This window comes from Brassica rapa, chromosome A04 (assembly GCF_000309985.2).
Source record: "Brassica rapa cultivar Chiifu-401-42 chromosome A04, CAAS_Brap_v3.01, whole genome shotgun sequence".
Taxonomy (NCBI): domain Eukaryota; kingdom Viridiplantae; phylum Streptophyta; class Magnoliopsida; order Brassicales; family Brassicaceae; genus Brassica; species Brassica rapa.
The window spans coordinates 18463375-18477877 of NC_024798.2; the positions used below are offsets into that span (position 1 = coordinate 18463375).

Sequence of the window (14503 nt, forward strand, 5' to 3'; positions counted from 1 at the left end):
AAATTGCTATTTTTACCTTTATATTTAGAAGAAAAAATAACATTCCTCTATAATAGAGGTATACTTTTTTATTCACGAAATGATCCCTTAACTTTCTACTTTAACAATTATAACCAAAATAAATATTTTTAGTGAAAATGTATTGTTTATATAAATATATAATCATACTTTTATTTACATAATAGTTTGTATAAAAATATTCAATGTAAATAATATCATAATTTTATGAATGTTAAATTAAACTGGATTGGTTTTTTAACTTTCACAAATAAAAGATACTATTTGTAAAATTAGAAAAGAATATATTAAGAATATTCCTTTTTAGAAGAATACACTGGAGACAAATCCATCTCTATTATAGAGTTTTTCTATTTTGGAGAAAAAAATAGGAAAATACAATCTTGTGATTTTTGTTATTCTATTCATGGAATAAATTTGGAAATCATATTTGATTAATGCATGTTTTATGAACTGTATGTGTTGTCCTTTATTTTTCCTTTTGTGCTAAGCTTTCCAAATTGGCAATGGTTTTATAATTTCAAAACACAAGGTAAAACCTATACAAATAAATTGGTGGTAAAAATAATAATTAGTGGTTGCACTTCTTGCTTACATCAAATGCAGTGATCATTAATAAGTTGAGAGCAGAGCCAGTCCTGGGTCCAAGCGAAAGAAGCATGGATTTCGACTGCCAAATAATATCAATTTAACCGGCCACAATTTTCCAAAAACGTGTCATTAGCGTAGTAGTTTAATAGCCAAAGTTCATTTAATCCAAATCCGAGTTTGAACCCTCCTTCCTACAACATTTTATTTTTTGGCCATTTTTTTCTTTTGGGCTTCTAGCCTTATAAATTCTAGGCCCGGCTCTGGTTGAGAGGTGCGTGGGAGTCAACCATGTTTTGTTAGGGAATTTGAAATGACATAGGTAAACAGTGTATAAACTAGTACACTTGTATATTAGTTCTATAAATGTTATACGTATAGGCTGTATGTGCAGAACATCAAGAATAAGGTCTATAGTTTGTTAACTAAAAGGGAAATATCTTCGTTTCTAAAATCGTGTGAGTATGAAACTATTTTTCTTTTCGGTTTATTCCGATTCACGCGTTTTAATTTCGGTTCTGATTTTTTTTTCCGGCTGTTATTGTAGTTTCAGAAAGAAAATGAACACCCTTTGGAAAAAAATAGTATGAAACTATTTTTCACTTTTAATCATTGTAATTTGTCATCATTTCGTTCCTTTAGAACTTTTTTCCTTTTATGTTTTGGGTCTCCATAAGGTATAAAGTGCGTCCATATTGCACTGCATGGAAACAATATCATAACATCTTCTGATTTTAAAACATAAAACAAATGTTTAATAAAGATTTTGTGGGGTGGAGCACAAATGATATACATGGGTCTGAAGCATATTAATTAAGAGATAAATGTCACTCTATTGCAGCTGCGACATATCTTTTTTTTTTTCTTTTGTAAAGGCATTACATCTGAGACAAATTACAGAGATGAAAATATGATATAAATACTCAGCGGATGGAGCGCTACAACACAAATGGATAAGATATTGCGATACGGTTTAACTGCAATTTATATACTATTGCGGAAAAACTGCTGTTTGTCTAAAATAAACGGTTCAAAATAATATATGAATGGTGACAAAATGTAACTGCATGATACATATATTTTTTGAACTAACATTAATATAATTTATACTTATGAATGTATATATGTTATTTTATATTTAATAATTTAAGATAAATAAATATTTACTATTTTATTTGCTACAGTTATCTAACCACATTTTCTACCTTTCTTTTTGTTTTCAACTGCGGTCATGTAACAATGTTGTCCCAGCACTCCTTTTTTATTTCAATTTATATTTATTTTATTTACAGAAATGACAGCAACAAAGTATCTTGAATGGTGACATATATTGATCCCGCACATCATTTCTTTTGTCCCGCTCGTACCATTCGTAACCAAATGCTGTAGCTTGATATTTACTTTTCAGACACTGACCTCCCGCGTAACTATCTAGCCCAACTTCAATTGCTGAGAGGTAAAATAAATCCCAATAAGTTATGCATGTTTTTTTTTTTTGAAAAAATAAGTTATGCATGTTTTTGCATTGCATTGTGGACTTTATATAATATATATTCAACATTTTTAATTCAAAATATTTTTTTTGATAAGTTGAAAATTAGTAACCCTAGTCTATAATTTCCCCCGATCCGTCTTTACTGATATTGGCTAAGCATTAGTTACCTCAAATTTCTTAATGCTCAGCCAAATAAGCTACCTACGTTCGTAGTTACTCATAAAATTAGAATTTATTTAGTTCAAAATTTTTAATGCATTCCGCTTTCATCCTGCATTTTGGGGTTACTTCGTTTTGTTTTTGTCTACGCTATTTTCTGTTATTGATATTTAATATCACAAAGGCAAACAAAAAGTTATACAAATGAGTTTAAAATAGGAAAAGAAATAAAACAAAGAGGGAGCACCGTGTTAGCTTTGCTCTCTGGGTGTTACACTATCGTGCAAAACTGTATCTTTATGCACATGCGCTACTTTATATTAGTTTGTAATCCAATAGGCGTAACTAATTTAACTTTAGTTCCGTATTGTGTGGGTTCATAACCTTTCGTGAATTTGTCCCACGATGAATATTTTTTTCGATTTAAACTCGCTTAGCAAACGTCATATTAACTTTAAATGCATATGAACATTAACATCAAACAAGTCGCTCAATGCTGATGTAAGATAACCAAAAGCATATGTGATCAAGTAGTTTCTTTGAGTGCGCAAGAGAATCGTCATGGGCAGGAGCAGAAGAGTGCATTCAGAGGAAGGTCAACTGACCCCATAAAACATTAAAAAGTAGTTCAGTTTTTCATTAAAAATGTATCCCAACCCAAAAATATACTGACATATCTATCAAATTTCATTCAAGTTCAATTCAATAAATATATTATATACTAAAAGAAATAAAGTTCAATAATACTGAAAACTTCTTACAGTATCTCCAATATACACCTCTATAATTTTCTTTAAAATAGAAATCTCTATTATAAAAGTAAAAATGCTCCAATGTATGTTTCTATAATAAAATTCTTCTATTTTAGATGAAAATATAGAGGAAAGTTACTTTTTATCTCTATATTTAGAGGTAAAAATAACATATCTCTATATTTTCCCCTATAAATAGAGAAACTATATTATAGAGACATACATTGGAGCATCTTCACCTCTATAGTAAATATTTTCTATTTTAGGAAAAAATATAGAAATAGAAATAGAGGTGGGTTGGAGATGTTTTTAGACTCGAGAAGGGCTTCAATCTAGTTATTATTCATCGAAGCGAGTAGTACTCCCTTCGTTTTATAACAGATAATTTTTTGAAGATTTTTTTTGTTTCAAAATAGATGATGTTTTGATATTTTATTTTATTTTATAACTTTATTGAAAATTGTGTAACTAATTAGACGTTGTAGTCATTTCTGTAACTGGTTAAATAATTTTTAAATAATATTTTTAAAACTACCTTTTAAAGAAAGGTAATTTTTTTTTAATTTTTGTGTACTAAATCAAAACATTATGTATTGCGAAACGGATGGAGTAATAAATAGAAGCCTAGGAAAAAAGAGACAAAATGGGTCTTAGGGTAATCACGAAGTCGAAGTATGAGCAGCTGCCAGTCCCTTAATAAACCCTCTGTTTCTGTAGCATCCAATGATGACCAAACCCCCCTCTCTCTCTCTCTCTCTCTTTACTGCTTTTTTTTGAACATTTTTTTACTACTGTAATTATCCATTTTTCTTATAAAATTTACTTTTACACCGTATCTTAAAAACCGTTTACTAGAAATTAGTACTAATAAGGGGAAAAAGAAAAAGAAAACCTGACCTCATGATTTAAGGAAGTTATTGAGTCATGGACGACAAAGACAAAAGATAGCTTACTCTGGGCATCCGAAGTGGGAAGCTCTTTATAAGTTTCTCAACCAATAAAAAGAGAAAAATGAAGAGAGAGAGTATACATGTAGAGGAAAGAGACACAAAACGATTCTTTAAGAAGGTATTTTCTCAAAGATTTTGAGAGATTGCTCAATACTTGTCATATGTTTAGTGGTTTAGCTATTTTCTAGATATTTTATAATTCAGTTATTATTTTCTTTTTTCTCTAAGAAACTTTGGTAATTTCTCACCACTAAAGATGCTCTCAGCTCATTAAAAGGCCAACAAGAACAAAATTATTCGATTTGACTTTTAATATTACATCAGCGACATAATACAATCCAATTGTAATGTTTATTTAGTCCAGCTATATCAATTTTGCTCTAAATTGTTCGGTTAAATACTAGTACCAGTTTGCACACCTCTATTCATGTGACAAATCATGATCCATCAAGGGGCAACTTCATCATGATGATGATCAGCAAACCATTTTGCATGTAGATATAATTATGCTTATAACCATGTCATTGAATCCTCCCTTCCTTACTCTATACCCAATTTCACATATTTTTTCCACACTTTCATTTCCATCAATATACAAAAATATGAAAACCTTATAGAAAAATTCTCTAAAATAACACTTTTTAAGTTTTGTCACAAAAATAGCTCTCAATGAAGAAATGATCAAAATAAGTTTTATTAAATGATAAAAAGTAATTTTTACCCTAAGGTTAACTAATATAGAATTAGGGTTTAGAGTTAAGGGATGAATTTTGGGGATAAGGTTTCGAATTAAAAAAATATTAAAATTTTCAAAAAAAAAAATATTTTGATCATTTTTTTCTTGAGAACAATTTTTATGATAAATACTTAAAAATATATATTTGAGAGAATTACCCAACCTTATATGTATTATATGTCATGGCGATTGTAATTTCTAAAAAACTTTTAGATAGAACTATTTAGTTAATATTTCTTAATCAAGGGTTTTTTTATTTAGCTAATTATTGATATATAATCGTACATGTACCTTATAGATTCATCAACTTTAACTTTAATTGTTATAAACCTAAATTCTAAAGTATTTGGTTAAAAGCCGTATCTAAAAGTTTTTGAACATATAAATAGACCATAACCGATCAATAAAAGATAAAAATTTAATACCAATTTTAAATAGTAATTATTTCCATACATACTTTAAATGTTTAAAGATTTTAAAAAACATAAATTTTATTTTAGGTGTTTAAAAGTTATAGCAGTCGCAGATCATAGTACATATTTGGCGGGGAGAAGATAGTGTTAAGTTGTTAACTGTAAACTCTCTCACCCACCCGTGTGAAGCCGCAATATGATTGGACGAGAGAAATGACTGGCACGTGAACGAACGACTTCCATGATTATTCGTCAACTCGTTTGCTGCTATCATTAACTGTGATTATACTTACATGACAATGTGGAAGAAACATAGACAGTTTTCATTCATGATCTTTTATTTATTTCACCAAGGTTAGCATTTACACAGTTACAGATCTTTAGAGAAAAGGGTTTCATCTGCAATCCAATCAAAACCTCCCTCTAGAAAAAAGGTTTCAAAGATAAAGACCTCTTAAAGGCCTTGTTGGTCCATGAGGGTGTATATTCCTTGAGCCTCAATCAGAACCAACGCCAATAAAAAGAGGTTGTTGATATCTTATCAAGAATATTTGAGGACAGTTTACAATAAAGAGAGTGTTGCAAACTAAACATGTTTGCAAATGATGAAAAATGGTTTCAGGATAGCTCCCACGGAACCAAAACATAATCATATATACTAATCAGTTTTTAAAGTGAGTAGAGGATGAACCTGAATCATATAATTGCATATCACGAGAGACATGAACAGTCTGAAAAAGAAAGGCTACAGCATTCAAAAGACAATACACATAACTAACGAATTATCCGAAAGAAGATGATGCACATTCTTTCAATTAGCGTATAGTTAGGTGCTTTGGAGTTGCAGTAAGCTTGGAAGATATGAAGAGCAACACAGTGGCGGATAATATCTCTTATGAGGATAAAAATCATTCCAAAGATAGGGAGCTTCTCGGATTCTCACAGATTTGAAGTATCCATCTTGTCCGAAGACGTGAGCAGTTTGGTGGAGACATCCAAAACTGAGCCTTTCTAGAACGAAAACCACAGCAATTTTCTTCTCCTCGTCAACGAGAAAACTCCCAGCAGTAGGGTCAACCCAATAGCCAGTGACCGCTTTCAAAAACTTTGTCCACGACACAACCTCAGGACCAATCTTATCCGTAACGCTAATCTCGATCGTCTCACGAGCATTCCAATGTTGATACAACACAGCGAGCTGGTCCTCTTCTCTAACGCAAGAGAAAGACAGAAAATGTAATCCATGGTAAGAATGAAACGGAGGCAGAGGCAGAGGCAGAAGCGGTCCGAAGCTCTCTGCTGTGAAATCAAAACAGAGGACAGAACCTACAACACTCGCACGAAAGTAAGTGTTTCCCTTCAAAGCAACGCCGCGTGAATAAGACCCTATTTGCCGCTCGGGAGGGACACCATCAAGAACCTTCCAAGAACTCGAGGTGAAATCGTACCCTAAAACGTGTTCAGTTGTAATTGGATGAATCTCGTTGGAGATCCTCAGGATCTTGTCGTATCCGAGAGCAAACCTGTCTGAACTATGGAAACCACAGTGTCTGGGTTCGATCCACCTCGTTTGTCCTAAGTAAGGATTCCATACCAAGAGAGGCCTAGAGCTATCCTCAAGGACGCATAGCAACAAGCCATCACAGTGAAACACCTCAGAGATCTGGATTTGATCAAGTACGCTTACTTGTTCTATAGATGGGCTGCCGTCATCTTTGGGGAGATCCAAGTTCATCAAACTAATCCTACTCGAGTTCATCATCAAGAACTGCTTCTTCGCTGCTGCTTCTTTACCCAAAAAGATTCGATTTTTACATGAAGTATTCCACTTTTGGCAGCCGGGAGAATATCTCATCCTCTACCAAATTCTCTGGAAGATCCAAAATTGTCTTCATTAGGATTTCTTTCTCTGCCGGGTTTCTCTTTTCATGGTGACGAAGTCGACTTGCCCATCATTTTGTTTTAATGGGCCTCTCATGGCCCAAAGAGTGAGTATGTTTTACCTTTAGAAATGCAAAAAAAAAAAAAATTTCTTAGATGAAATTTCAAATTTATTCGCCCTTTATTAGGAACTAAAAGCATAATTATTGGTGGTCCTTGTTCTTAAGTCCTTAATACACATATATTTGTATGTATCTATTATATATGCGTATATAATTGTGGGTTAAGAACTTTACGGAAACCTAAACCGAAAGTTCCTTAATTAAGGAATTTTCGGTTTGGGTTTCCGTAAAGTTCTTACCCCGCAATTATATACGCATATATAATAGATACATACAAATATATGTATATTAAGGACCCAAGAACAATGACCACCAATAATCATGCTCTAACATTTACAAAAGAATTATACGACTACTTTGGCTACTTTTCTATGCTAGGATATGTGTAAGTGTAATCATATCTTCCAAGCTTACTGCAACTCAACCAACCAGGCTAATAGGAAAGCATGTGCATCATCTTCTTTCGGATAACTCGTTAATTTATGTGTTTTGTCTTTTGAATGTTTTTAGCCTCTCTTTTCAGACTGTTCATGTCTCTCGTGATATGTAATATATGATATAGGTTCATCCTCTACTCATGTCACTAGTGATATTATCTTTTGAATGTTTTTAGCCTCTCTTTTACTAGGTGTTTCACATGTATGTCATAATAATTTTACAGACTCCTATATATTATAAATTCAAAGATCATTATAACTAATTGTTTTTATATTTTTCATCATTTTTATTTTCTTTTTCATGTTTTAAAACATCACTGAAATTCATAAAACTCTGAAAAAGTAAAAATGTAAACTTTAATCTTTTTTAAAATAACATAATTATGTAAAAAAGACTGAATCTGGCTGATTTAATTTTCCCAAAATTTCTAGTCACACTTGGGTAGAGATAGGATGTTGAAGTCACGATCCAAGAAAACATTCACCAACTATGTTTGTATAAGATAGTCAAAACATCACTTCACAATAAGCTATTTCGTCTTCGTTGATGAAACATATATAATCAATGATCATGTCAAGTACGCTTAGGTTGTTATCGGCAACTAAACGAATCTACAAAACAAAACAAAGAATTTGTAAGAATACTGACGCATACAAATTTAGGATGAAGAAAAAATATGAAAGACAAACTTACAGAGCAGAATCTGGTTCAACTTTGTTGTAACCAAACTTTCATTCATTAACGATATTTACAATTTAGCAAAAAAAAAACTTACAGAGATTGACCACGAACCGTATCCCTCGTGCAGCTAGGTACTCTTGCCTAGCATCCAAAAAAATGTTGGTTCGTCAAATATGTAACTTCTGTCATCTTGAAGCAATGGCAAATCTTTATGAATCTGCATCTGAAAAATCTTCTAAACAAGTGTTGAGAACTAAGATCATATCTAGATCATGAATGAGTTCATCCATGGAATCATAATCTCTCATCTTTGATGCTTCAGGAGCATATCTGACAGTATAAGAACTCTTATACGCTCTAAGATTTTGTTTCTTCACAACCAACAATAGGTTGTGTTTTTTTTTTGTTACTACTGGCTTAAGGTAATAAGTATGAAGATAGATAGGTTTCGAGAACATACATTTAGAGTTTTTGCTTGAAGTCCGGTTAAGTAGCTACATATGTCTCCCATATCGAAGTGATTAAGATTTTTTGCCACTTTGAAGGATTTTGCCCGAGAGCAAAAAGAACGATTCATCTGTAACAGAGCAAAAAAAAACTTAAGAAAGGCTAATTACCTCTAACCAGCCTAGATTTGGCTTGAGGGGTCCAACCAAGATCTTGAGACAAATTGGAGGGTGTCTATTGGATAGTTATTTTTTCCAATTAAATGTTTGTCATTCATTATTTTTTATATATACTAAAAGATCCATGGGAAGAGGTTGAATTGTGGTTTCAGAGGAGCCATTTCTTTTCTCTTTCAAAAAAAAAATTCATGTTTTGGTATATATATATAATAGAAAAGTAATTTGAAAGTGACAAATATATTGATAATAAAGTTCAAACTTGTAAGGTTGGGAAACATTTTATAATGTAATTAGTGACTTTGTTATGTGTTCTCACATAGGTTTTTGGTTTAACATGGTTCGACTGTCAGTTCGGTCCGATTTTATAATGTAATCAGTTTTTAAGGTGAGTAGAGGATGAGACTGTATCATAGATTACATATCACGAGTGGTATGAACAGTCTGAAAAAAAGAGAGGCTAAAACATTCAAAAGCCAAAAAAAAAAGACAAAACAGAAAGAAGATGATGCAATGTACTTCACATTCTCTTTCCATTACACTTGTTGGTTGAGTTGTACTAAGCTTGGAAGATATGAAGAGCACAACAGTGGGGCACAATATATCTTATGAGGATAAAAATCATTCCAAAGATAGGGAGCTTCTCGGATTCTCACAGATTTGAAGTATCCTCCATCTTGTCCGAAGACGTGAGCAGTTTGGTACCAACATGCCTTGGCCCTTTCTAGAACGAAAACCACAGCAATTTTCTTCTCCCTGTCAACGAGAAATCTCCCAGACAAAGGCTCAACCCAATAGCCAAAGTCCACTTTCAAAAACTTTGTCCATGATACAACATCAGGACCAATCTTATCCGTAACACTAATCTCCATCGTCTTAGGTGACTCCCAGTGTTGATACAACACAGTGAGATCGTCTTGTCTAACACAAGAGAAAGACGTGAAATGTAATCCACAGTAAGAATGAAACGGCGGCAGAGGCAGAAGCGGTGCGAAGCTCTCTGTTGTGAAATCAAAACAGACGAAGAAACCTTCAACACTCGTGGTAAAATAAGTGTTTCCTTTCAAAGACACGCTGTGTCGATGAGACCGTATCTGCCAGTCTTGAGTGGCATCAAGAACCTTCCAAGAACTCGAGCTAAAATCGTAGAGTTCCAACCCTAAAACGTTTCTATCTGTAACTGGATGAATCTTGTCGAATATCCTCAGGATCTTGTGGTTAAGGTTGTTGTTGTCGTATCCGAGAGAAAAGCTGTCTCCACGTTGGAAACTGTGTCTGGGTTCGATCCACCTCGTTTGCCCTAAGTAAGGGTTCCATACCACAAGCCTAGAGTAATCCTTAAGGAAGCATAGCAACAAGTAGAGATGTTAAAATGGTACAACCCACCCCATTTAGACCCACCCCATTTAGAACCCACTCCATTTAGAACCCATATCCGTTTAGACCCATTTAAAAATAGGCCTATTAGGGATACCCATTTAGAACCCGCGAAATTTACATGTACCCATTTAAACCCATTTAGACCCATTTAAATTAGATTCTTTTATTTATTTTTTCGTTTTAATTATGTTTTTAAAACGATTTTGCAAAGATAATTTTTTTTTTAACCTTATGAACTCTAACTAAATTTAGTTAAACAAATAAATTATTTATCAATAACTTTTGATATGTATTTTTTAGAGCAAATTTGTTTGACTGAAAATTACTATCTACATAGCAATTAGCAAGTCTACTACTCTCTTAACATTGAGAGCTCAATCGAAAATTCAAAATTCTCATCTCACCAAAAGGAGAAGCAAAGTGTCGAGTCTGCTGCATTCAAAATTTAAACAGCTTACCTTCTTTAAGACAAGTGTGCAAGTTTCTTCTAGCAATATCACAGATTCACAGTGCTTTTCCACAAGCTATTCAAAAGTTTTTATATACAAAGAGAAGCAGCCTGAGATTTATATAAACTAAAATAAAGGCATAGGATTAATAACTCAACTAGTAGTTTCATGTTTTCAGAATCTTTTAAGAAGCATAAAAAACAGTCACAAGAAAATAACAATAACTAACAAGGCAAAGAAAACCAAACTGAATATCACAGCAACATTTTGTAAAAAGATAAGATGATGATTTCACTTTTTCCTGAAAGAGCAACCCTCAGTGAGCCTAGCTTTACCACCAGTTTGAGAGTGGCTGAACACAATTGTTCTGCAGATGAACACAAAAAGCAATGTAATATAAGCAAACACAATCAATATAAGCAAGATATTCTAACATCAGTCAATATAAACAAGAGATCCTAAGCAGTGTAAGTATGTAACCATTGTTCTCAGCCCCTTCACTGTCACATTCTCACACCAGCATTTTTTAAAGACAATGACAATGACAATAACCCATACACAAGTAACAAGTTTCTCTAAGATAAGAACCAATGATATTACCTCAAATGTTCAACGTACATTTGAATCTTCTGATCTTGAACCCTCGACTCCAGAAGTACTTGTAGTCTTCCTAGCATCTTCGTTGCACACATCATCAACATCTTCTATTGTACCTTCATACTCTGCAAATCCTCGCAACCAGTTACGAGTACAGAGTAAAGCCTGGACATTCTTGGGAAGCAAGCGACTTCGGTATGGAGTTAACACCCGAGCTCCAATACTGAAAGCTGATTCAGATGCTACTGTGGTGATAGGGATACTCAGTATATCACGTGCCATCATCGCCAAATCACCAAATCGAGCTTGGTTTTCCCTCCAATAGCTTAATACATCCAAATTGCGAAAAGACCTTCTATCTAACCTCTTCTCATCCAGATACACATCTAAATGTGTTCTTGTGTTTCCTACATTACTCCCAAGGCTTCTTTCCAATTCAAAGAGATCCTGTAATATATTACATTGTCTAAATCATCTTCAAAGTAAATGCAAAATTAAGAGTAAAGATGCTTGAAACTTACATTGTCAAAATCATCTTCAAGAGGTGATTCAGTAACTAGATCATGTGGAGTTGGTGTAGATGAAGTGCCAGAAGAACTGCCCCAAGTCCTAGCTTGATACTCTTTATAAAGTTTAGTCAAATTAGTCCTAAGCTCTTCAGTTTTTAAACTAGAAGTAGAAGGATCCACTCTCTCATAAGCTTTCTCAAGAACTTCCAACTTCAGCCTCGGATCTAAAATTGCCCCCATAGCCAAAATGACGCTGTAATCCTCCCAGTACTTGGCAAATTTAATTTGCATTTCCTTAGCCATCTGCTTCAAATCAAAATCATCACAGCTCGCAAAATGCTTCAGCAATAACTCAATCCTCCAAACTTCAGTGAAGTACACACTAGATGTTGGGTACTTTGACCCTGAAAAGAGAGTAGTGATTTGATTGAAAGGTTTCAGCAACTCACTTATTTTTTGCCCACGATCCCACTCTCTTTCAGAAGGTAGCCATCTGTAGTGCCTGTCAAAAGCCTCCAAGCTTTTAAATGCTTCCCTAAACTTCAACGCTCTAACGAGCATTTCATAAGTAGAGTTCCACCTGGTAGCAACGTCAAGTGATAAACCAGATCCACCAGGAATCCCCACTCGCTCTACACATGCCGCAAAGGCTTGAATTCTTGTCTGAGATGCTTTCACATACCTCACACTTTCCCTGATGTTGTGCAAAAGATCTTTCGCTAATTCCAAGCCTTCTTTCACGATCAAGTTCAGGATGTGCGCACAACATCTCACATGTAAATACTTGCCATCCAACAATAAGCCATAACCACTCATCATCTGAAGCTGTCCCTTGAGGATCCTCTGCATACTGTCGTTATTATTAGCATTGTCTAAGGTAATAGAGAATACCTTCTTCTCTAAACCCCATTCCATCATACACTCCAGAATCTTGTTAGCAATCTCTTCTCCTGTGTGTGGAGGCTTCAAATCGCAGAAAGCAAGAATCTTACTCTGCAAATTCCAGCCATCATCTATGAAGTGGGCAGTAAGACATATGTATCCCATGCTATTAGGACGAGATGTCCAAAGATCAGAAGTAAAGCAAACCCGAGCAGTATGTCTAGCAAACACTTTCTTCAGCTCTTCCTTTTCTACTTCATACCAATAACATGAATAAAACATAAAACATAAACAAAAGACCACCAAAAAAAAAAAATCATTCTTTCTGAAATGGTATGAAAATTCGGATTTTTTTAAAACCTGAACCTGATCCATTATTAAAAAAGGATGATGTTTATGTAAACTCAAATGGAAGGACCCACTCGTCTAAAACATAACAAGCAAAACTCTTGTTCAATCAGAAGATGTACTAATAGATGCCAAAATGTAATTAAGCATATCATCACTTCACTTTGATATATGTGCATAAATTAAGCTAAAGCTCTAGATGGTGAACATGATATAAAGTACTTTTACTATCACACCGACAGAATCATTCAATATCTTAAACAAGAAAATGGAGTTCCTTATACAGCTAACAGGAAAAACAATTAACAAAGAAGAGGAAAAAAAAAAGAGCAGCACCAAACACAGGGAAGATCAACAATGTGTATATATTATATTAAAACAAGTGAGTACCAATGGAAGATGATGTAAAGAAAGGGTTTATTCGAGAGAACAATGTGGACGGACACAAATGCAGAGAGTCCAGTAACGTGAAGAATCAGAATCTGAGCCAAAGCCACTTAACCTAAGGGCAAAGCACTTGCAAAAAGAGTAAGAAACAAAAATGGAAACACAAGTCCAATGTTATTTCCTTACGGGCAAACAGGAAGCATCTTCACCAAATTACAGAACCCAACTAACAACCTCCCCCCACTAAGCATTACTACAAGAATCTTAGGAACATGAAACAATGGTCCGAATCGGAACTGAAGCAACAAGAAAACCAAACAAAGTTGTCTTCTTTTCACAAAGCGATGATTACACATGGCACATTCACAAAGCCAAATGGGTTTGCTTAATTTAGAGAAATATGCGGTGGGTTTTCAGAAACGGAATCAAATTCAAAAACAAATCAATTTATATGAACAATAGGAATCAAAGGAAGGAGAACAGAGACGTTACCGATCTCGAGTTGGGAGTGGGTTTCAGAAACAGAACTTGATCGAAACTTGATCGGAGACGGTGGAGATTACGCGAAGTTTCAGAAATTGAGAAGCGGTGGAGATCGGAGGCGATTTGATCGACGAAAGAGAAGATGAAAATAGAAAAAAAAAACTGAAGGCCCTTAAGAAACCAAACGACAACGTTTAAAATACAAAAAATAACATTAATGGGTTAAACGGGTTCCCGTTTATTTTAGTGAAAACCCATTTAATAAATGGGTTTTAAGTGGGTTACCCATTTAAAACCCGACTAACTTAATGGGTCTAAATGGGCATTTATTTTTTGTAGAACCCATTAAAAGCCCGCGAACCTAAACCCATCTTAACATCCCTAGAAGACGCTATCCAATACCTTGTCGAGATGTATACAGCCCATCGCAGCTGCAGCTACAATCAGAGATGTTATCTCAAATATTCAACCAGCAGGGCATCAATATTCGTCATTTGGATGTTTGATTAAAAGACAAAAAAAATGCTCGTAGTTCTTGATGATGTGGACCATGTGATGCAACTCGATGCACTGGCTAAAGAAGCTCGGTGGTTTGGTCCTGGAAGCCGGATT

General features: G+C 34.1%; 2 protein-coding genes across 2 annotated transcripts; both read right to left on the reverse strand.

The window, feature by feature from the left end:
- Positions 1-1728: 1728 nt before the first annotated feature.
- LOC103865532 (F-box/kelch-repeat protein At3g13680) lies at positions 1729-7192 on the reverse strand. The gene is given in 2 exon segments (XM_033290226.1): positions 1729-6949; positions 6951-7192. Coding segments are annotated over 2 exon segments (1068 nt in total). The 5' UTR covers positions 7007-7192; the 3' UTR covers positions 1729-5937.
- Positions 7193-8816: 1624 nt separating this feature from the next.
- On the reverse strand, positions 8817-10223 carry LOC117133381 (F-box/kelch-repeat protein At3g13680-like; the record flags this gene model as incomplete). Its single annotated transcript, XM_033289411.1, has 1 exon — positions 8817-10223. A coding segment is annotated over one exon (831 nt), but the record flags the coding sequence as incomplete, so codon positions are not given.
- Between the last annotated feature and the right edge of the window lie 4280 nt (positions 10224-14503).